The sequence below is a fragment of the Procambarus clarkii genome, chromosome 32 (assembly GCF_040958095.1).
Source record: "Procambarus clarkii isolate CNS0578487 chromosome 32, FALCON_Pclarkii_2.0, whole genome shotgun sequence".
Lineage (NCBI taxonomy): Eukaryota > Metazoa > Arthropoda > Malacostraca > Decapoda > Cambaridae > Procambarus > Procambarus clarkii.
Window position 1 is genome coordinate 14,957,509 of NC_091181.1, and position 25,092 is coordinate 14,982,600.

Genomic DNA, 25,092 nt, shown 5'->3' on the forward strand with positions numbered 1-25,092 from the left:
CATTTCCCTCTTCCCTCCTTCTGCCCCAATCCCCACACCTACCTCTGAGTTCCCCCTGACTAATACAACCTCTCTTTCTCACTCTCACTATCCATGTTCCATCCTCCCCTCTTCCCCCCACCCCCTCTATCCTTCTTCCCCCCAACCTCTCAACCTCAATCTGACTCTTGACCTCACGTTACCTCTCAACCCCCCTTATGCCTCTCAGACCTTCCCCAATCTTCAGACCCAGTATGCCCTTCCTACTCCAGACCTACCTACCCAGGCCTTGCTACCCCAGACCTTACTACCTACCTTCCTAGATGCCCAGCCCCCATTCGCCCCCCAAGCACCTCTCTAGAGGTCCCCTCAGACACACCCCAGAGCCCCCCAGACCCCGCCAAAAAAGGGCAAACTCTGGTACCAGAGTTTCCATGAAGAATCTCAAGGTTTGGTACACCAATGCTAATGGGGGTATCTAATAAAGCAGAAGAGATAAAAGAAAGAGTACGTGAGGCAGAGCCAGACGTAGTTGCAATAGTAGAAACTAAAATAAATGACATGATCTCGGATGCAATCTTTCCAGAGGGCTACCAGGTGATAAGAAAAGAGAGGACACAGAGACAGGGAAAGGGAGTGGCACTCCTAATAAAGCGGAAATGGAAGTTTGAAGACCTGGGAAATCGGGTTACCAATGAGAGCACAAGCTCCATACATGGAACTCTGACAGCAGATGGGGAAAGATTGTGATCTTGGTAATCTATAATCCCTTACAAGACAGTTGAAGACCCAAGCAGGAGTATGATGACAACAACAAGGCATGCATAGATAAACTGCAGAAGGCAGCAACATTAGCGCACAGAATGAGAGCGAAACTGCGGGTCATGGGGGACCTAAATCACGGAGAGATAAATTGGGAATCAAGGAATCTCCATGGAGGGGACGAAACGTGGCAAGCAAAGTTAGTAGGTGTTATAGACAGGAATTTCCCAACACAACATGTGAAGGAAGGAAGGAGGAGATGCGCCGAGCCTGTTAGACCTGATTTTCATCCAGAACGTAGAAGATATCGAGAATTTGGAACATGAAATACCTCTAGGGGCCAGCGATCATTGTGTCCTAGTCTTTGACTACAAGATGAAATTCAAACTTGTAACCAACGGACAAGAGGTCTGGGAAAGGAGAGTTGACTATAGGAAAGGGGACTACAAGAGGATAAGGGACTATCTGGGAGAAGTGCAGTGGGAGGAAGAAATTAGAGGAAAAACGATCCAAGATATGATGGACTAGTCATACGGAAATGCCAGGAGGCCGAAGAAAAAATTTATTCCAACAGTAAGGGGTAAAATTAAGAGGGAATATAATAACCCATGGTTTAATAGGCAGTGTCAGGAAGTAAAAATGGCCAGCAGGCGGGAGTGTAGGAAGTACAGAAGAAAAAGGATAGAGGACAACAGGATCAGATACAACAGAGCTAGGAACAATTACATTAACATAAGAAGAACATCGGAAAGGGACTATGAGAACGATATTGTGATGAAAGCGAAAAAGACACCTGAATTACTACACAGCCCTATAAGAAGTAAAATGCCGGTGAAGTACCAAGTGACAGGACTAAGGAAAACAGAGGGGGCATATACAGAAAGTGATAAGGAAATCTGCAAGGCATTGAATGCCAGTTTCCATGGAGTGTTCATAACCGAGCCTGAGCAACTCCCACTGTTAGAAGAGATTACCATAGACAAAAGACCATCAGATATAGAGGTGACAGCAGAGGAGGTAATGAAACAGTTGACAACACTGGATGTAACTAAAGCAGTTGGACCAGACAAAGTATCACCATGGATACTAAAAGAGGCAGCGCAGGCCTTCTGTGTGCCTCTGGCAAGGCTCTTTAATGAATCGCTTATATCGGGAGAATTGCCCAATTGCTGGTAGAGGGCAAATGTTGTACCGATTTTCATGAAAGGAGATAGGGAGGACGTACTTAACTATAGACCTGTATCACTGACAAGCATCCCCTGTAAAATAGTTGAAAGAATAATTAGGCTACGACTGGTTGCATATCTGGAGAACGTTAGGTTTGTGAATAAACATCAACATGGGTTCTGGAAAGGGAAATCGTGCCTAACAAACTTTTTGGAATTCAATGATAAAATAACGAGGATAAGACAAGACAGGGAAGGTTGGGCAGACTACATATTTCTGGACTGCCAAAAAAGCCTTTGAAACAGTACCGCACATGAGACTGCTGTTCAAACTCGAGAGGTAGGCAGGGGGAGGGGGCAGGAAAGGCCCTAGCATGGATAAGGAACTACCTAACAAGAAGGAGTCAAAGAGTTATGGTAAGGGGCGAGAAGTCGGACTGGCGAACAGTAAGGAGTGGAGTACCTCAAGGATCGGTGTTGGGACCAATTTCTATTATATGTTAACGACATGTTTACAGGAGTAGAGTCCTACATGTCGCTGTTCGTGAATGATGCAAAGTTGAAGAGAAGAGTTGTGACAGATGAGGATTGTAGGATCCTCCAAGAGGACTTGAACAGGTTGCAGAGATGGTCAGAGAAATGGCTACTGGAGTTCAACACGAGCAAATGTAAAGTTATGGAAATGGGACTAGATGATAGAAGACCAAAGGGACAGTACACAATGAAGGGGAACTGCCTACCTGTGACGACGCGAGATAGAGATCTGGGTGTGGTTGTAACACCTAATCAATCTCCTGAGGCTTATATAAATAGGATAACAACAGCAGCGTACTCTACACTGGCAAAAGATAGAACATATAAGGAAAGCATATAAGGAAACTGGAAAAGGTTAAGAAGTTTGCAAGAAGACTCGTCCCAGAGTTACGAGGTATGGGGTATGAAGAGCGCCTGAAGGAACTGTGACTTACGACACTAGAAAAGAGAAGGGAGAGGGGGGGATATGATAGGAACGTATAAAATACTCAGGGGAATTGACAGAGTGGACATAGACGAAATGTTCACACGGAATAGTAACAGAACGCAGGGACATGGGTGGAAGCTGGAAACTCAGATGAGTCACAGAGATGTTAGGAAGTTTTCTTTTAGCGTGAGATTAGTGGAAAAATGGAATGCACTTAAGGAGCAGGTTGTGGAAGCAAATTCTATTCATAATTTTAAAACTAGGTATAATAGGGAAACAGGACTGCGGTCATTGCTGTAAACAGCCGATGGCTCGAAAGGCGGGATCCAAGAGTCAATGTTCGATCCTGCAGACACAAATAGGTGAGTACAGATAGGTGAATACAAATAGGTGAGTACGCACACACACACACACACTGTGGCCCAAATGAGCCACAGAGATATTAGAAAGAAATTTTTTAGTGTCAGAGTGGTTAACAAATGGAATGCATTAGGAAGTGATGTGGTGGAGGCTGACTCCATACACAGTTTCAATTGTAGATATGATAGAGCCCAATAGGCTCAGGAACCTGTACACCTGTTGATTGACGGTTGAAAGGCGGGACCAAAGAGCCAGAGCTCAACCCCCCACAAACCCAATTAGGTGAGTACAACAACTAGGTGAATACACACGCACACACACGATAAAGGATAAACTATTCAACACTGGCAGGACGCGAACAAGGGGACACAGGTGGAAACGGAGTACCCACATGAGCCACTGGACGTTAGAAGGAACTTTTTCAGTGTCAGAGTAGTTAACGGATGGGATGCATTAGGCAGTAATGTGGTGGAGGCTGACTCCATACACAGTTTTAAATGTAGATATGATAGAGCCCAGTAGGCTCAGAAACCTGTACACCAGTTGATTGACAGTTGAGAGGCGGGATCAAAGAGCCAAAGCTAACCCCCGAAAGCACAAATAGGTGAGTACAAATAGGTGAGTACACGGAGAGGGGTCACACGGTTGAATGAACAGCACTCTGAAGTGCTGTACGGCCCAGGTTCCATCTCCAGCAGAGGCAGACATAAAATTGGCAGAGTTTCATTCACCCTGGTGCATCTGTTCACCTAACAGTAAATAGGATTCTGGGAGTTAGACAGCTGCTAGGGGCTGCTTCCTGCCAGAGGACCAGGAATGAGTACCTCAGAGTGGGGAGAGAAGCAGAGAGACAGTATGAAAATGGCATCGTGAGTAAAGCCAAGACCCAACCAAAACTGCTCCACAGCCACATCAGGAGGAAAACCGCAGTGAAGGAATAAGTGATGGAATTGACAAAATGGGAGAACAGATACACATAGAATGACCAGTAGGTGTCTAAAGAACTCTACAAGAGATTCCAGTTCCAGAGATTTTAGGTCACCAGTGATGAAGTCAAAGGAATTTGTTGAAGCTGTATGTGACAACGGCTGATGGGCATGACAGAATGTCACCATAGATACAAAAAAAGGGTGCAGAAGCACTAAGTGTGCCATTCTCTATGGTGTATAACAGGTCACTGGAAACAGGAGGCCTACCGGAAAGCTGGAAGACAGCTAATGTAGTCCTAATATACAAAAAGGGGTGACAAGCATGAGATATGGAACTACAGGCCAGTTTCTCTAACTTGTATACCATGCAAGATGATAGAGAAGATCGTGAGGAAAAGAATCGTAAAACATCTGGAGGGAAAGAGCTTTATAAAACACCACCAGCATGGGTTCAGGGATGGTAAATCGTGCCTCACAGGTTTAATAGAATTATATGACCAAGCAACAAAAAATAGGCAAGAAAGAGAAGGGTAGGCAGACTGCATTTTCTTGGACTGTCAGAAAACCCTTGAAACTGTATGACATAAAATGATGTTACCAAAGTTGGAGAAACATGTAGGAGTAAAAGGTAAGGTACTCTAGTGACTAGGGGAGTATCTAAACAACAGGAAACAGCGAGTAACTGTGAAGGGGTAGACATCAAAATGGCGAGATATCACCAGCGGAGTCCCACAGGGCTCTGTACTCGGACCCATCCTGTTTCTAATATATGTAAATGATCTTCCAGAGAGTATAGACTCATTCCTCTCAATGATTGCTGATGATACAAAAATTCTGAGAAGAATCAAGACAGATGAAGATTGACAGAGACTACAGGACGACCTGGACAAAATGGAGGAATGGCCAAGAAAATGGCTACTAAAATTGAACTCAGGAAATTGTAAATTAATGAAATTAGGAGAAGGGAGCAGGAGGCTGAACACAAGGTACCATCTGGGAGTTAAAATCCTGCAAGAGTCAAATAGAGAGAAAGATTTGGGGGTTGATATAACACCGAACCTGTCCCCAGAGGTCCACATCAAAAGGATATCATCAGTGGCAAATGCTAGACTGGCCATCATAGGAACTGCCTTTAGAAACTTGTATAAGGAATCGTTCAGTACCTTGTATATCACTTATGTCAGATCATTCCTGGAGTATGCAGCTCCAGCTAAGAGTCCATACCTACTTTTAAACACAATACAAAGTTAGAGAAGAGTCAGAAGTATGCCACCAGACTAGTTCCAGACCTGAGAGGTTTGAGTTAAGAGAAAAGGCTACAGGAGCTGAACCTCACATCCCTGGAAGACAGAAGAGTAAGAAAAGACATGATAACCACGTACAAAATCCTCAGTGGAATTGACTGGGTGGATAAAGACAAACTATTTAGCACTGGTGGAAAACGAACAAGGAAACAGAAGTGGCAACTTTGTTACCAAATGAGCCACAAAGACATTAGAAAACAAAATTCAGTGTCAGAGTAGTTAAGAAATGGAATGTATTAGGCAGTGATGCCTTTTCCTTGTCCAAAAGGAAAAAAAGAAAATTCAGACGAGAAACCCATGGTTTAATCAGATATATAAGCTAGATAAGTAACTAAGTACAAGGGCGTGGAGAAACAATAGAAATAACACGACACCAGAGACCAGAGAAAGATTCCAGAACGCCAGGAACGAATTCGTCAGGGTGAGAAGAGAGACAGAAAGACAATATGAAAACGACATAGCAAGCAAAGCAAAGCTAATTTGCTGCACAGACACATCAGGAGAAAAACAACAGCGAAGGAACAGGTAATGAAATTGTGGAGAGGGGCAGATAAATTTACTACATACAACAAAGAAGTGTGCGACATACTCAATAAGAAATTTCAGGAGGTCTTCACAGAAGAGCAAGGTGATGTACCAGAGATAAGAGATGGAATATCTAACCAAACACCACTAGATGAGTTTGCAATTACCAGAGGGAACGTGAGGAAGCATCTGCTAGAGTTGGATGTGACAAAGGATATAGGCCCAGGTGAAATCTCACCTTGGATACAGAAGGAAGGAGCAGAAGTTGTGACTGCCAGGCTCCATGGTGCATAACAGATCACTTGTAAGAGTTGAAATGCCAAAAAATTGGAAGACAACTAATGTAGTCCCGATATTCAAGAAAGGGTGATAGACAGGAGGCACTGAACTACAGGCCAGTGTCCCTAACATGCATACCATGCAAATTGATGGAGATGATTGTGCGAAAAAACCTAGTGGAACATTGGAGCGGAAGAACTTTCTAACTCAACATCAGCATGGGTTCAGGGGATGGCAAATCATGCCTCGCGGTATTATTTGAATTCTATGACTAGGCAACAAAAATCAGGCAAGAAAGAGAGGGCTGGGTAGACTGGAATTTTTTAGATTGCCAGAAAGCCTTTGACACAGTACCACTGAAGAGGCTAGTGCACAAGCTGGAGATGCAGGCAGGAGTGAAAGGGAACCTACTTCACTAGATAAGAGAGTGCCGAAAAACAGAAGACAGCGAGTCACTGTGAGGGGTGAGGTCTCGGAGGGGGGCCAGACATTACAAGTGGAGTCCCGCAGGGGTCAGTCCTTGGACTTATACTTTTTCTGATATATGTAAATGATCTACTAGAAGGTATAGAATCGTTCCTCTCAATGTTTGCTGATTATGCAAAGATTATGAGGAGGATTAAGAAAGAGGAGAATAGTATGAGGCTACAAGATGACCTAAACAAACTGAATAAACGGTCAAACAAATGGCTACTAAAGTTTAACCCGAGTTAATGTAATGTATTGAAACTATGGGGAGGAAATAGAAGGCCAGACACTGGACAATGATTAGGAGTTGAAGTCCTTCTCGAAACGGACAGAGAGAAAAATCTAGGAGTTGATATCACGACAAACCTGTCTCCTGAAGCCCACATCAAAAGAATAACATCGGCAGCGTATGCGAGGATGGCTAACATCAGAACTGCATTCAGAAACCTGTTGAAGGAATCTTTCAGAACCTTGTATAACACATATGTAAGGCCAATCCTGGTGTATGCAGCCCCAGCATGGAGCCCGTACCTTGTTAAGCACAAGACGAAGCTGGAAAAAGTTCCAAGGTATGCCTCTAGGCTAGTCCCAGAACTAAGAGGCATGAGTTATGAGGAAAGGCTGAAAGAACTGCACCTCACGTCGCCGACAGAAGAGCCAGGGGAGACATACTCACCATATACAAAATTCTCTGGAAAATGACAGTGTAGACAAGGATGGATTATATAACATAGGTGGCACACGCAAAAGGGGACACAGGTCTAATATTTGTATCCAAATGAGTCACAGAGACATTAGAAAGAACTTTTTCATTGTCAGAGTAGTTAGTGAATGCACTAGAAATTGATGTGGTGGAGGCTGACTCCATTCACAGTTTCAAATGTAGATATGATGGAGCTTGAGAAGCACAGGAATCTGTACACCAGTTGATTGACGGTTGAAATGCGGGACCAAAGAGCCAAAGCTCAACTCCCGCAAGCACAACTAGGTGTGTGCAATTAGGTGAGTACTAGGGAACTTCTCGGCCGTGCCCTGAATCTCTCCCCTATACTGTTCCACTTATATTCTTTTCCCCATTTCCCCTCCCCCTCTCTTCATTCCTTGTCCTCCCTCATTCCCTTTTCCCCCTTCCCACATTTTCCCTCCCTTCCATCTCTCTCTCTCTAACTTCCCCACCCCCTTCTCCGCGCCCTTCCCCTATCTCCCCACCATACCCCCTCTTTCTTTCTACATCGAACAGATTACACTTCCATTTACATATGTGGGAGTCGTACCCGGGTCTTTTCCCCCCTTCCCCCCCCCCCTCTATCCCTCCCATTTCCCTCCTCTATCCCCTCCTCTTTCCTACTCTTTATAGCAACTTCCTCTTAACCCTGTCGACTCCATCTCTTGGTCCCGCCTCTTTGTCTCTCTTCCTCATCCTACCTCTCTCTTCCTCACCCTACCTCACCCTCCCCCTTTCCTCATTCTCAGACAATTTATTATTATGAAGCACTGAAACAATAGTGTTGGATCCTTAGAAAATATATTATTATGATTCTTATAAAATATTATTATGAAAATATATTATTAAAATTCTCGGGTAAATACACCAAATATTTTACGCTCGACTCGCATGAGGCGAGTCTATAAATACTAATATTTCTTAAAGTATTTAACTTAAGCCCATTCCAAGCAGGCTGTGTACTTCCTATACCCCAGGCCATTCCCCTTACAAAGTCGGATGAGGCGCGCCCCGAGCACCAACGGGAGAAGATTGTTGGCACTTCTCGATGCATATGATGATGTTCAAATTATCAGTAAGAATCAACCAACGCAAATATATGGAGGAGTCCTAGATAGGTGCATTGGCTTTAACCTGTCATACACAACTCATGAGACTGATATTATGGATGACTTAATGTCTGACCATTTAGCCATAACAGCTAACATACACGTGGCTAATGTTGACCTACCTGGCACTAAGCTGAGTAGACGCAGGCTAACAGTAAGGAAAGAGCAAGAAAAATTCTTTATAGACAGCATAGCACATTGGTATAACAATTATGAGCCTGAGAATGTACAACAGTTTTATGATGACCTCATAAATAATACCTATGAGGCCATCAAAAATAGTGAGTTACGCCAAACAAAAAGAAGTACTGGTAAACAGGTCAGACACAACCAGTACTATGATGATGCTAAACTGAAAGAGCTTAAATCAATTGTTAGACAGACAGGTAAAGCATATAAGAACCTTAGAACTCCTCAAATGTTAAAACTGTTTCAGGCCGCGCTTGCAGCGGCAAGGGAGAGAATGACTGAACTGAGGCAAAATGAATGGGAGGGTTTTGTTAGTGGACTTAACCTGCATACTCCCCTGGGCAAAGCCTGGAAAGGCATAAACAAAATTATTGGTAAAAATAGTAGACAAGTTTCACACCCAAACCCGCTACAGAAAGCCAATCAGTTAATTGCAAAATGGGCTCAGGTTTCCAGCCTTGGAATGTTACCAGCTAGCAATAGGGAGAAATTACGGGAGAGGTCCACAGACATAAATGCTCTCATAAATTTCATGTTGAGCAAGCAACATGATGAATGTGATGTTCCATATACAGATTATGAATTGGATGCAGCCCTCTCCAGGGGCAGTAGCACTGCTCCTGGTGAGGACAGCATCACCTATGATATTCTAAGACTCCTACATCGTGTACCCGGTAACCCATTATTAGAATTGTTTAATGCTAGCTATGTCACTGGGCAGTTGCCTGTATCATGGACCACCAGTCTTACGGTACCTGTACCAAAGCCTGGACAACCTGATGCTTTCCGTCCCATCTCACTGACCAGTTGCATGTGCAAAACCTTTGAGAGAATGGTGCTTAATAGATTATTGTATAGAGTTAAAGAGCACACGTCACCTGATATCAATGGTTTCACACATGGTAAAAGTGTACACAACTGTATCACAACCTTTCTTACTGTTCATGGAGATAAAAGGCACAAGTACACAACATTTCTTGATTTAAAAAATGCCTTTGATATTGCTAATAGGGAAGTGATTATGTATGAATTAGCGAGAATGGATATAGGAGGACATTTATTACAATGGATACAAGGCTATGTTACCAACCGGAAGTCCTCTGCACTGTTCCAAGGCTACAAGAGTGAAACTAAAGTAATGCAACTAGGCACCCCACAAGGAGGAGTACTTAGTCCTACCTTGTTTAATGTTCTAATTAATGCTTTACTAAAATCAATCACAACTAGTCCGGCAAACATCACTATCAGCTATGCAGATGACATCCTTGTGCATACTAAAACCCACCGCGAAATGCAAACAGTCTTAAATTGTATACATACAGCTTATGAGAGCCTTGGTCTTGTAATCAACGCTGCTAAAACTAAGGTATTTAACAGACAAATTGGCAACCGCAAAAGTGGACCACGAAAACTTAAGATAGACAACATACCAATAGACTATGTCTCTTCTTTCAAATACCTTGGAGTCTCTGTCCCTTGTACCTCAACTGCAGTCAATAAGTTACATCAACAATGAAAAGACAGACTCAAGGCTCTCAGAACTGTAGTGGGGTACAGCCCGAAATATGGTGTTAATATTAGAATAGCAAGAATGATGTATTTAGCGTATATAAGGTCTCTGATAGACTATCATGCACCAGCTTTGGTCCTGCAGAATGGCAAAAGTATTGATAGACTGGAAAAAATGCAAAATGAAGCACTCAGAATTATACTTGGCTGTCCTATAACTACCAAAGTTCTCAACATGCGGAAAGAATTAAATATACTTAGCATTTGAGATAGAATATTTGAAATTAATCTTATGATGGGACTAAAGCTGCTGTGTGATAACAAAAACAACATTGTGTCAGTTGCACTGTTAGAACACATACGAAATGGAACTAGCGAGTCTAAATGGATTCAAAGAACTGCCACTCATATTATAATGATGGGACTGTACGATGTATATACAGATGAAAGAGTACAGCACTTCCTTCCACCCTGGCAGATAGTACCTTTTGACATCCTGACCCCTGCATACCCCACCAAGAAACTAATCACAAGCAACCCTCATGCTCAGCTTGCTGCTAAATTAAGCACCATAGAACACATTCACAATATACAAGCTGAAAACAACATTGCACAGACCATATACACTGACGGATCACTCAATACAGCTACAGGGAGGGCAGGAAGTGCTGTTATTGCTCATCAGCCCGATGGCAGAATAATTCAAAGATATATCCGAATTAGTAACTGGGCGTCCACAATGCAAGCCGAGTTGGTAGCGATACTGGTAGCACTCGAAATTATTGACAACACTGAAGTAGACAGCTTAATTATTTCTGACTCCCTATCCTCACTACGAGCAATAAACAGTTTGCAATCAAGTAATAACGTGCTTGTCTTGGAAGCTAGACGTAGATATGTAAGAATACTTAGCAAGAGGGTAAATATAAAAATGGTGTGGATTCCTTCTCACATTGGCATGCAGGAACATGACAAAGTTGACGCCCTTGCTAAGGCTGCAGTAAATAAAGACAGTATTGAATGGAATCTTGAGTTATCAAATAGGTCTCTTAAAAGTGTCATTAGACGAGAACTCCTAGATGGATTTGAAGAAAGTAGAACAGTGCAAACTGGAACTAGTAGGTCCATTGTTCATCACAATGAAATGTGTGAAGTAAAACATGTGTATGGGGCAAGTAACAAAGTCAGTAGACTAACAGATGTTGTCACAGCTCGTATAAGACTTGGCTACAAGTATCTCTGGCAGTTCGGCTTGTATAGGGATCTAGATGAAGTAAAGTGTAATGTGTGTGGACATAGGCAGGGACACACACTCGAACACTATATCTTGGATTGTTGTAAAATTGAGCCTTTTAGAGATAAATCTAAGCTCACTCTGTATGATATGGCAACCTATCTTATTACCATGGATAAATTACCTGAAATCCTTGCACTGTACCCACATTTTGCTTCCAGTAGATGAACGACATATGAGATTCAGAAACAAGTAGTGTATTGTGAGGACTAATAATAAACAGAAGCTCCCCTATGACTCTGTAATATCCCCATTGGCCAAACTATTATGTATTAACGACAAGACCTACCATTAATGTATGATGACTTACTGTAAATATGTAGCTCTTGTAATAGCATTTTCTCTGTAACTAGCTGACATTGTATCTATAAGGTGTGAAGGATTGAAGAAATTGTTTATGTAATAATCTAAGATGAGGTCTGATAAAAACCTTTTGTGCCCTCTGTAATGCTTTTGCGCTACCGCTCACAGGATGAGTATGGGGTGCACAATAAATTAGCCGCCTTCGGCGGCAACAATCAATCAACCGAGCATTTCACCTCCCTCTTTGGACAGAGAGACACACATATATATATTCTCTCTCTCTCTTTCACTTTAGATATTTAAACTAAAAAAGGGCATCATTTGCTTTTAACTCTCTGCCGTACATGTTGTGACAATAGACATTAACCGTCAGTTATACCTCTTAAATGTATGAATTTAGGCTCACCTTGTGGCGAATGGTAGATTGTTGCAGAGTTGGCAACAGTGCACAGCAGCAGCAGCAGCAGTGATGTCACACCAGTGCTCGCAGCAGTGAACAGCAGCAGCAGCAGTGATTTCACACACATTTCTAAGTTGCACATTTAAGTAGGTAAATACAAAATCGAAAGATCATCTCAATTTCTCTGTATCGTTCAATATTTCTCTCTCCAGGTCTCAGTCGCTCTCTACCTCACAATTTTTGTTCACCGCACAACCTCTCTTTACCTCACAACCCCTGTCCACATCGCATCCTCTCTCCTCACAATTTACAATCATACAATAACTTTCAGTATCACCCTTCCTCAACCCCTCACAACCTCTCTCTAACTCGAAACCTCTTAGGTGCCTCACATACACTCCATATTTATCACATGTATTAAAAAGTGAGGTGGTGGAGGCAGACTCTATACACAATTTCCAGTGTAGATATGATAAGGCCCAATAGGCTTAGGAAACAATATTACAGCAGTGATGTAACTGACAGTTGAGAGGAGGGACCAAAGAGTCAAAGCTCATGCTCAGTCGTAAGCACAACTAGATGAGTACACGTATTTAGCACATATTTAGCACCCATGATAGACTACTTCACACAGAAGTATGAAGTAGTGAAGAAGCCAGCAAACAAGTTCGTCCCAGTTCAAAAGAAAAATAATGAAAAGCAAACGAGAAACCCATGGTTTAATCAGAGATCCAAGCTAGCAAGGCAACTAAGTACAGGGACGTGGAGAAACCATAGAAATAACAGGACACTAGAGAGCCAGGATTGAATATGTCAAAATGAAAAGAGAGGCAGAAAAACAATATGAAAATGATATGGCAAGCAAGACAAAGACTCAACCTAAATTGCTACACGGCTGCATCAGGAGAAAAAAAAATACAGTGAAGGAAGAAGTAATGAAACTGAGGACAGGGGCAGACAGATTCATTACAAATGACAACTAAATGTATCTGGAACTCAATCAGATATTTCAGGAGGTCATCAAAGTAGAGCAAGGAGAAGTACCAGAGATAAGAGATGGAATATCTAACCATACACCACTAGAAGAGTTTGTGATTACCAGTGGGTAGGTGAGGAATCCTCTGCTAGAGTTGGATGTGGCAAAGGGTATAGGGCCAGATGGAATCTCACCGTGGATACTGAAGGAAGAAGCACAAGCTCTGTGCCTACCACTCTCGATGGTGTATAACAAATCACTGGTAACAAGAGAACTGCCAAAAAATTGGAAAACGACTAATATAGTCCCGATATTCAAGAAGGGTGATAGGTAGGAGGCACTGAATTACAGGCCAGTGTCCCTAATGTGCACACCATTCAAGATGAAGGAGATTTTGCGAATAAAGCTAATGGAACATCTGGAGAGAAAGAACTTTGTAACACAACATCAGCATGGGTTCAGGGGTGGCAAATCATGCTTCGCAGGATTAATAGAATTCTATAACAAGGCAACACAAATCAGGCAAGTAAGAGAGGGGGGTGGGCAGACTGCATATTTTTCGATTGACAGAAAGCCTATTGACACAATACCACATAAGAGACTAGTGCACAAACTGAAGATGCAGGCAGGAGTGAAAGAGAAGGTACTCCACTGGATAACGAAGTTCCTAAGCAACAGAAGACAACGAGTCACTGAGCGGGGTGAGGTCTCGGAGTGGCGGGGCGTCACCAGTGGAGTCACATAGGGATCAATCCTTGGACCTATACTGTTTCTGATATATGTGAATGATCTCCCAGAGGGAATAGACTCGTTCCTCGCAATCTTTGCTGATGATGCAAAAATTATGAGGAGGATTAAGACAGTGGAAGATAGTATGAGGCTACAAAATGATCTAGAAAAACTGTAGGAATGGTCCAACAAATGGTTACTAAAGTTCAACCCGAGTAAATATAAGGTAATGAAACTAGGCAGAGGAAATAGAAGGCCAGACACTGGTTATCGATTGGGAGTTGAAGTCCTTCACAAAACGGGCAGAGAGAAAGATCTAGGAGTTCATATCATGCCAAACCCGTCTCCGAAGTTCTCATCAAAAGAATAACATTTGCGGCGTGTGCGAGGCGGGCAAACATTAGAACAGCCTTCAGAAACCTCTGTAAGGAATTTTTCAGAACCTTGTATATTACATATGTAAGGCCAATCTTGGAGTTTCTAGTTTCCCGACATCGTCCTTTTAGGCTTCTCACTGCAACATTGAGTCAGATAAGTCATACGATTCAAGTCTTACCAAAACATTCATACGCACACCAGGGAAAAGTAATGCAACTGAGGAAATAAATTAATCTTCAACGATTTATTCAACCAAAAATTTCTTAAACAAACTACAGCAAATAATTGATTTTTCTTTTTTACCAACTAAAATAAATAAAGATAATAATGTAACACTATAAAGGTGTTTTGTATTTAATAAATTCAAACAACATGAGTCAGCCAAACAGGATTTGAGGCGTCAGACTGTCGGCCTGTAGTAATTGAAAAAATTACACCTCTAGAGTGTTAATGACCACAAGTTGACCAGGGGTCAGGTCGTGTGAATTGACCTTGCTTCTCCTAAGCGGATAATTGCAGTAAAGTAGCCGAGTGTGTCCATCAAACAAGCCGCTGTGTAAGGCATGGCAGGTAGATGGCCTGAGGCTATCTACTTAGTAGGTTGAGCTTTACTCCCGGTTCCCGCATAAATACCCAGGGAACTGTACATTGGAGAGCACAGAGGATCAGCAGAGAACAGAGCAGACAGAGAAGCGGGATGATGGAACAACAGGCTGGCGGCGAGACGGGGGGACTGCCTGTCAACCCCGTCCTCCCCCTCTCTATTCATATTAGGCTCAGACACTTGGGGAGTTGAACTGCAACGTGACAAATTTGGTGTTTCCAACCAAAGGTGTTGTGTGATTTCAGGGGCAGACAGCTGTAGTGGTCCCAGTGTCTTGTGTGGTGACTCACTTTGCATATTTATCCTGACATAGTGAACATTAAGTTCGAAAGCTTGAATTGTGATATTTATCATATTAAAAATATACTGATTAATTTACTTTTTAATCTGACTTTAAGTGTGTTCCCTAGATCTTGGATTTTCTGATATATTGCAAGCTAGAGTGTGAAGTAGTCTCAGCTTATTGGTTTAAAGAGTATGAGTACATGCTTACAGCCGATAATATATGATACATGTTAACATTTGATAACAGTACAGAAAACTTACATTCCTTGTCGTGTATGTACTGGGATAGAAAAGATGGTGGCAGCCCTATTTGCTTGTACCTTTACATCATCTTTCTACCTTCTACTTTCTACTCTTCTACCTTTTCTACTACTCTACCAACTTCTACTCCTCTCCATGTTCTCAGTCTCCCCCTCTGCATCTTTTAAAAAAATTCCCTCTCACCTGACCACATTCCTGGCTACTCCCAGACTCCATCCCTTACTCCTCCCACATCCCTTCTTCCTCTCTTCTTCCCTCACCCCAAACCCTCACACATTATTTCATTATTCTTTTCGTTTCTTTCTTTAATTACGATACGTTACAATTATGGCAGCGGTGTTAAACAATGTTTAATGTAGATTGTGTTGTTTAACATTGTTCAGTCCCACGTGTCTTCTGCCGCTCAGGCCCAATCAGGGAGAATTTGACAGGTGATTAATATTCGCGATTTAGCAAGTATTTTCGGGGTAGTAGATAGTGATTCACTAGCGATGTGTTTGAGTGATTTTTGGGGTTTTGTGAAGTTGAGGAAATGTTCACCAGTACTTGCGTGTGTAGTGAGATTTATGTTAATGATAATATTTGGTGATTTGGAAACATAGCGGTTGATGGTAGTGCAGGTCAGCTGAGTGTGACAGGTGATCCGCATGTCCCCAGGCGGACACCCAGCCTCCGCTGGTGTCCAGGTCAGTTGTAGAGTGACAGGTGTGGTGGAGTTCTTAAGTAGTTTAAAGTGGTGGTTCTGATCATGTTATCGCGTTTGACTGATTTACTCCATTTGAACGCAATATTTATGAGTTGTACTGGTACTGTAGAGTACACTAGAGGCGACTAGTGTGTAGTGATGCACGTCTAGGGACGTCTGGCATTTGAAGTCTGGTCACAGGTTGTGACAAAAGGTTTTGAGTTATAGACCCGCAGAGAAGCGAGGGCCAACAACTCTAGGTCACAAAGGTGGCTGTAGTTTATGTGTGGGAGAAACAGCCAATTATGTGCTTTAAATTAGGAACGGTACAGTTAGGTCAGATTAGTGTTTTATATCTCGAATAGCATAAATGTTTTTGGTGGAGATTGTTTTTTAGTGACAAATTGAAAGTAGTGACGACCTTACTCTCTCTTCCCAACTGTTATCTGGTACTGTTCTATGTTCCACCAAGTCAGTTCCATTCATGGCTCGAATTCATTAGTGTTAATTTTGTGAGTTGTTGCCAGGAGGAGAGCATTATGAATGATCTATGCATTATGAAAATCCCTTGAGTGTCATACCTTCCCTGATATCCTTAAAAAAGCAAGAGTAACGCCAGTTCATAAAGGAGGTAATCCGGCAGACATAAACAACTATAGACCAATATCGAACCTACCCATACTATCAAAAATATTTGAAAAAATTATCTACAAACAGCTCTACTCCTATCTCGTAAAATTCGACATTCTTAGCCCCTGTCAGTTTGGCTTCCGCTCCCAAATGAGTACCAACGATGCAATTATTAGTCTCCTTGATACAATTTACTCAGCCCTTGACAAAAATGAGTTTCCGATTGGACTCTTCATTGACCTGAGAAAGGCCTTTGATACTGTTAATCACGATTACCTCTTATGTAAACTCCATCATTATGGAATCCGAGGCCATGCACTGGACTATATCCAATCCTATCTTAGTGATAGACACCAATGTGTAGCCATCAATAATATAACCTCTCCTATTCTACCAATAACCGTTGGAGTGCCACAAGGCAGCATCTTGGGACCTCTTCTATTTCTTAAATACATCAATGATCTGCCTAATGTCTCTAACATTCTGAAACCTATTTTGTTTGCTGATGATACTACCCTCATCTACTCCAACCCCAACCCACATACACTAAATGATGTTGTTAATAATGAACTAAAAAAAGTCCACTTATGGATGTCAACCAACAAACTAACACTTAACACAGAAAAGACCTACTACATCCTATTTGGAAGCAAATCTACAAATGCAATTCAGCTTCAGATAGACAATGTAAAACATTAACAATAAAAATGATGGAAAGTTTCTTGGCCTATTCCTAGACAAGAGACTCAACTTCAGTACCCACATACAACACATAACTAAGAAAGTCTCTAAAACAGTTGGTATACTCTCCAAAATCAGATATTATGTACCTAACTCTGCTCTCATCTCTCTATATTATGCACTAATCTATCCCTATCTCAACTATGATATCTGTGCATGGGGTTCAACCACTGCAAACCACCTCAAGTCCATCATCACCCAGCAAAAATCTGCTATCAGAATAATATCAAACTCTGCCTTCAGACAACACTCAGCCCCCTTGTTTAACTCCCTAAACATGCTAAACATAATCTCACTCCATAAATTCTCTTGTGTCAACTACATTTACAAAACCCTGTTCTTAAATGCAAATCCTTGTCTGAAACTCTTCCTGGACAGATGTAATAGGACCCATTATCACCACACCAGAAATAAATATCTCTTTGATATCCCCATGAGTTAAACTTAATCTGTGTAAACACTCTATGCAAATAAAGGGACCCAGTCTATGGAACTCACTCCCCTAATGAATTGAAAAGCTGTCCAACTTTTACATCATTCTAAATCAATACTAAAAAGTACCTAATTTCATCTTCATAGTTTTCCACTTTTTGCCTTAAAATTGCACTGTATCTATTGCTACACAATCTCCCAACCTTTATGTTCCCAATTTGAACATCTTTACCATTGTGATCATTGCTGTCTTCTTATATGTGCTGCCAATCTGCTGTATGGTGTTTATTAATCTTGTTTATCTGTATCTATTGCTACCCAGTCTCCCAATCTTTATGTACCCAATCTGAACATCTTTACCATTGTGATCATTGCTGTCTTATATGTGCTGTCAATCTGCTGTATGGTGTCTATTAATCTTGTTTAAATTACTAATCAAGCTGTCAATGTAATCAACCAGAGCTTTAATATAACAATGTGCTTTAATATACATACTAAGCTCTCTCATCTCATTTTTCTCTTGCAATGTATCTTTATCGTTTATCAATTCTGATAGAAATTACCTACTTAAAATTATCTGTTAGATTAAGGACCTGCCCGAAACGCTGTGCGTACTAGTGGCTTTACAAGAGTGTAAATACTGTACTATCCAATGTATTCTCACCAACCCAATGTACCTTCTTGTATATATATAAATAAATAAATAAATAAATAAATCTGTGTGAACCTATCACATTTGTAGGGTCGCACAACATTTTTTGGAAGACAGATATTGTCGTCTTTTGTGTTCATCCCCAGGATGGAGCCAGAGGAGAGGATCACTCATACAGAGGAAGGAGACGGCTGCCTTGTACTACACTCACAGGCGGTCCTCACCACCACCATCACACCCAGCCTTCCACCTGGCTACATCATAGGTTCACCGCCACTCTGGAGGGCCCCCAAGATGCAGCCCTCTCGGTCGGTCAACATGGAACCGCCAGGTTGTCTGTCGCTTTTCTCAGGTATAACCATACTTGACCCAGAGACCCCAGACGACCCAGTAAAGATGGAAGAGGCACAACAACGACTCCGGTCTGTCCCACCAACATTCGTCTGACCAGGATAGACCCCAGGACTGACGGACCCCAGTGGACCCCAGGTCGCTAGTCAAAGACCCATGGAAGAAGGAAGAAAGAAGAGAGAAGAAAGAAGAAAGAAGAGAGAAGAGGAAGAGAAAATAAGACCAAGCTAAGACACGATGCCATGCTGGTGTCGGTAGTATTATATAGAGCATATTGCAACACAGGATCGTTTGCCTTAACTGGCCGCCGCTCCGGCAAGCATGGTGCCCTGTTGACTGATTCCTCCGGTGTCGTGCGGATTTGATGTGGCTGGCTGAAGTGGCTTTCTAAAAGAGGCGTGTTGGAGCAACAAGGGGGCCAAAAGTGGAATGGGTTGAAGAGTGCCAACTATATGGAGGTTTCGAAACTTGTAATCCCTATTGCTGTGAGGAACCCCAATATAAATCTCTCATGGTGACTGGCGTAGGGCCAATTATAGATCAGCTGGGGCAACCGAATTCCAAGGTCCTGTACGCAGTGAAAAAAGTAACAGTTTTCATGGTTGGCTGCGGCGTTGTTGGACGTCAACGGAGGAGAAGCGACTGATGCAGTTGTGTTGAGGAAACGTGTAACAAGAATATCTGCAAGACCAAGCAGCGATGCCGCTCAGCCTGAGATCCCGGATGTCTGGTCAAATTTTTAATTTTAAGAGTAGGATGATATATAATTGTTTAGCTTGGATGTATTTTTTTATATAGATAAGGTTTTAGCACACAGCTTACTTGCTTTAGCAGTGATGCAAAAGCTTTATTCAGAGGAGGGGGGGGGGGTGGGATGGTGAGATGTAACACGATAAAGGTGTTTTGTATTTAATATATATACATACAACATGAGTCAGCCAGACAGGACTTGAGGCGTCAGACTGTCGGCCTGTAGTAATTAAAAAAAATCACACCTCTAGAGTGTTAATGACCACAAGTTGACCAGGGGTCAGGTCGTGTGAATTGACCTTGCTTCTCCTAAGCTGATAATTGCAGCCAGGTAGCCGGGTGTGTCCATCAAACAAGCCGCTGTGTAAGGCATGGCAGGTAGATGGCCTGAGGCTATCTACTTAGGAGGTGGAGCTTTACTCTCGGTTCCCGCATAAATACCCAGGGAACTGTACATTGGAGAGCACAGAGGATCAGCAGAGAACAGAGCAGACAGAGAGGCTGGATGATTGAACAACAGCCGAGACAAACTGAGATAGAGTGGATGGTGGCCGCCCTATCTACTTTCTACCTTCGCTACTACTACTTCCTGCTCTCTCTCCTCATGTTTTCATTCTATCCCTCTGCCTCTTTTTTCAAACTTTCCTTTTCACCTGACCACACTCCTGTGCTACTCCCATACTCCTTACTCCTCACACCTCTCTTCTACCTCTCTCACCCCATGCCCTCAACCCTTCAGTTCTTTTCATTTTTATTTTCCGTTCGTGGCAGTGAAATGTTCTAGAGTTCTCTAGAGTTGCTGGTAGCTGATCAGGTACAATGGCTTGTGGTTGTAGCACCTAGGTATCAAATACCGAGGTGACAAAGTGTTGAACTAGAGAGGTTGCAGTAGGAACGCTGGGGGAACTCTAGCAATAGTTAACTATGGGTGGGCTACTGGACAAAAGAGAGCCGTTTCCCCCGATCCCCGTTACAATAAATTGTGACAGCTCTATGGCACACTCAAGTTTTGGTAAAGTCATCTACTCCTGGACTGAGTGGTCAAGATAACTCATATTTGCAATGTTCCAACTTATATCAAAAACAATTTGTTGCTTTGAAAAAAAGGTGTAAGTTGTCAGACTGAGAGATGTGAGAAAATCCGAACAGGCCATGATAAGAATTCGAACCTATGTCGAGCATTGTCCCACGCACACACACACCAGACAATCATGCCACGACATGGAATAAGGATTGCAATCTGGAGATCTACTGAACACACGAGGGTTTCATGAGGCTTCCACTGGAGCCGGACCAGGATTTTCCAACATTCCCGCTATGCACTCTGGCTCTGTCATCCAATCAACATGCCTGGATGACAAACAACGACGAAATTTTTGAAATTGAGAGACGCTCTTCTTTCAATACACAGAGAGTAATCATACTTACGTGATGTATGAATGAGAACATCCGTAAGGGGCTGTAATGAAGATCATCCCCCTCATCACATTAGTGTGATTACTCCCTGTGTATGGAGATATGTTATTATTTTATCATTTTGTGGATAATCTTACATCTGTTCTTGACGATATGAATGTACCTAAGAGAAGACGTTGGTATTGGGTGGTTGAGGTGACTAGTCATAATTTATCTGACAAATTACATGACGTGTTAGTACCAAAACACGCACACTTGCCCCACCAAAGCACATAAGACTCTGTGTAGATCGCTGTAGCGACCAATTTCGGGTTTAGTCAAAAGAAGTCATTAATGAAGGATTTGTTGTCACTTAGGGTTGGCAAAGTTACACTAATTTTTGTCCTTTAAATGTATCATATCTGTATAAAATTATTTTGTTTACCCACACATGTACAGACTTTTCATTGCATCATGTTTTATATTTTATTCATTTGCCTAATTAAAATAACACTCCGGTACAGAGTTTTTTGTTTATTTAGTTCAGCTTTCATCAGTTTCTCAAAATGTTTATGAAAATGGTTGCCAAAGTTTATAGTAACTCTCTCAATTAATATTTTTTCTAATAAAATTTGTTTTTAATATTAGTAATTGTTTGATAATGTTAAACTCTGAATTTGATTCATATTTTACAGTGCTGAATATATTAAAAAAATATATTTTAAGGCTCATATATGAAAACAAACATAATTTGTGAAATTATGTTCAAAGTTTGGGATTGGTCAACCTGACGTCGGGTCAGAGTGGGGGTAGGTGTCCAGGAGATTTATAGTGAGCCCGTTAACAGATAAAATTATCAGAACGATAACCCAACTCCCCCTCCCCCCCCTTCAAACCACCAGGATAGACATCAAGATATATGTGATGGTCTGAATGCATATTACAGTTCCAATAATATTCTACCTGTAAACTTACAATGAATCTTTGTCCTTAGTAGAGAATATTCTCATGTTATAACTTTATTATATTATATATCGTCGGTTTAAAACATAAATACTAAATCCTTAACTCTATTTCCTTGAAACAGTCTGAAGAATTTTGTATTCTCTTAATGAAATTCTTGTGGATACCCAAATAGTTCTCGATGTTATGTTCTCGATATTGTTTTCAATATGTTTCACATGTTTGAAAAAATAATCTTATTAAGGTAACCAAACGTAATGAAACCGATCCAGTGATGACAAAACTACACATGAGAAGATAAAGTAAGGACGACGTTCCGGTCCGTCCTGGACCATTATCAAGTCGTATGTGGCCCGGGCAATAAATAATTAGAGTGAGGTGAGGAGCAGGTAAGAGAAGAAGGTAATTCCTTGAAGAAGGTAAGAGTAAGGCAAAAAGGTAAGAATATGATTAAAGGTACGAATGTAATAATGGGATGAAGGAAGAATGGGATAGGTAAGAATAAGAGGAGGGTAAGAAAAATAAAAAAGTGGAAGGTAGGCTATAGTCAGGTCACGTTTGTTAAGAAGGTTAGTCTATTTGAGTATGTACTGTGAAAGGGAAGAGTCAACAGCAACGAAGTCAGGACAAAGGTTCACGTTGTGTAAGTTGTGTATCAGAGCCGATTCAACAAGATGGCGTCTGTGTAGAGTAGAGGCAGGAAAGATTATCTTAGAAAAAGACGAATCAACAGGATAATTAGACTCCCTAACATGACAGAAGAGAACATTGTTTGTGTCTGCAAACTTAACACCTCCTTTATGATCCTTAAGTCTGTCATTTAGTGAACGGCCAGTTTCCCCAAATTACTGGAGAGGACACGACGAACAGGAAACAGAGTAGACAACAGCAGCATTAGAAGCAGGAGGCGCAGTGTGAACCAGATTACCACGAAGGGTGTTGGTTTGTCGTAAGGCGAGCTTTATGTCAAGAGGGCGAAGGTTATTAGTGAGATATTTGAGGTAAAATATGAAGGGAAGGCAGAGAACAGTGGTACTAGTATTGGAAACCGGTTTGAGATGAAATAAATATCATTTAGCTTGAAAATAGGGTCAGTTAATAAATTGTAAAGAGTAACCAAGGCCGAAGAAAGATTTGTAAATAAATAAAATTTCAGAGTCAAGAGTTCATAATAAATGTTTTATATTTTTTATGAGAGTTAAGTTCATATTGTTAGTGGCTAAGGGCAGAGTAAGAGGGTGGTAGAGGTAATATGAGGCAGTGTTGCACAGATAGTTATAAACCTACAGTGTTGCTTGTTGTTTGCCACGAGGGTGATGGATACATGCTGTAAGATAGTTACTTATGAACATGTGGGCGCTTTTTTAAACCAGCTCCCTAACCTTGTTAGACATCATCAAACAACCTGTTTTAAGTTTTAAGGAATGGGTAATTATAATAATTTTGACGCTGAACAAAAACAGTGTGATGTTTTGGGCCACATGATGTGAAATTATCATTACTTGATACTGAGAACAGAAATCCCCTGAGTTACAGTGTAAGTCATAGTACGTATGTACAGTTACACCACCAGGATTTCCTTAGCAATTAGACATGCGATATTTTCCACTGAAGTGATGAATTATAAAATTAATTAAAAATAATTTTCCTCAAAAAATCCAAGTTTCCAATGAAAGTAGTTAAGTATTTTCTTGTGCTCATAGTTTTGTTCGTTAGGTTTGGTTGGGTAAGATTAAATTAGGTTAGGTTAAGAGTTTCAATACAAATAAAGAAAAGTTATATGGTTTGTTTAAACCTTATTCAGGTTCTAATAATGTCTACATATATTTATAGAGAAAAAACATGTTTTTATTGACAGAGATAATTCGCCTTATTTGATAAAGTCACCCAACTTGACAATCATTTATTAACACTCTAATATTATATAGAAAACGTAAATCATATCTTATTAATTAACATATGTTATATACCTGACAAATATATGAATATATGTAATAACTCCTAATATATAATAATGCAAATGAAAACTGTGTGGTGACACTGATGATGACTCCAGTGATAATTTGTGATGAGTTATATGACAACTTAAGATGAATCGTGTTAGGGCTATTGATGACCCCTCTGATGGCTTTCATGATGCCAGTGAGGACCCCATATTCTGGGGTCACTATGATGACTCTTGTTATGAATTTGATGACTCATGTGATGACTCCTATGATGACTTGATATTCATGTGATGACCCCTTACAGTTCTTTTAAGTGACTCCTATATTGACTCCTATGATGACTCTGATGATAACTCCTATGATGACTCCTATGATGACTCCTGTGATGACTCCAATGATGACTCATGTTATGAATGTGATAACTCATGTGATGACATTCCAGGCCTTAAGCCTCTGGCTGGCCCACTGAGTGTCACTCGCTTCTGTTTTACGACTCTTCTGATGATCCTTGTGATGACTTTGATTGTTTGTGATGATTCTGATTGTTTGTGAAGACTGTGATGACTTTGCTTGTTTGTGAAGACTGTGATGACTTTGATTGTTTGTGATGATTCTGATTGTTTGTGAAGACTGTGATGACTTTGCTTGTTTGTGAAGACTGTGATGACTTTAATTGTTTGTGATGACTTTGATTGTTTGTGATGACTTTTGTAATGACCCTTGTGATGAATGGGATGGATTGTGATGACCTTTGTGATAATGTTATTATGATTGTGATGACCCATGTGATGACTGCAATGACGTTTGATGATTTTAATGTGATGACTGTAATGACTTGCGGTGATTGTGATGACTCATGTCAGTACTATGATGTCTTTATAGATGATTGTGATGATCATGATTGCTCCTGTGATATCTCCTATAACTACTGTGATAACTTTTGTGATGAGCGTGATAATTGTTGTGATGGCACTTTTTGATGACTGAGGCCTCTTGTGATAGCTGCAAATAACACTTGTGATGACTTTGATGACGCCATTGATCTTTGTGATG

The 25,092-nt window shown here is 41.3% G+C and overlaps 1 protein-coding gene across 1 annotated transcript in view; it reads right to left on the reverse strand.

The window, feature by feature from the left end:
* Nucleotides 1-25,092, reverse strand: part of LOC123759557 (uncharacterized) — a 215,154-nt gene that overhangs the window by 40,818 nt on the left and 149,244 nt on the right. The window contains exon 2 of the mRNA XM_069334763.1: nucleotides 12,268-12,390. Within this exon, the coding sequence (XP_069190864.1) occupies nucleotides 12,268-12,388 (121 nt within the window). The 5' untranslated portion in view covers nucleotides 12,389-12,390. The remainder of the gene's footprint in view (nucleotides 1-12,267; nucleotides 12,391-25,092) is intronic.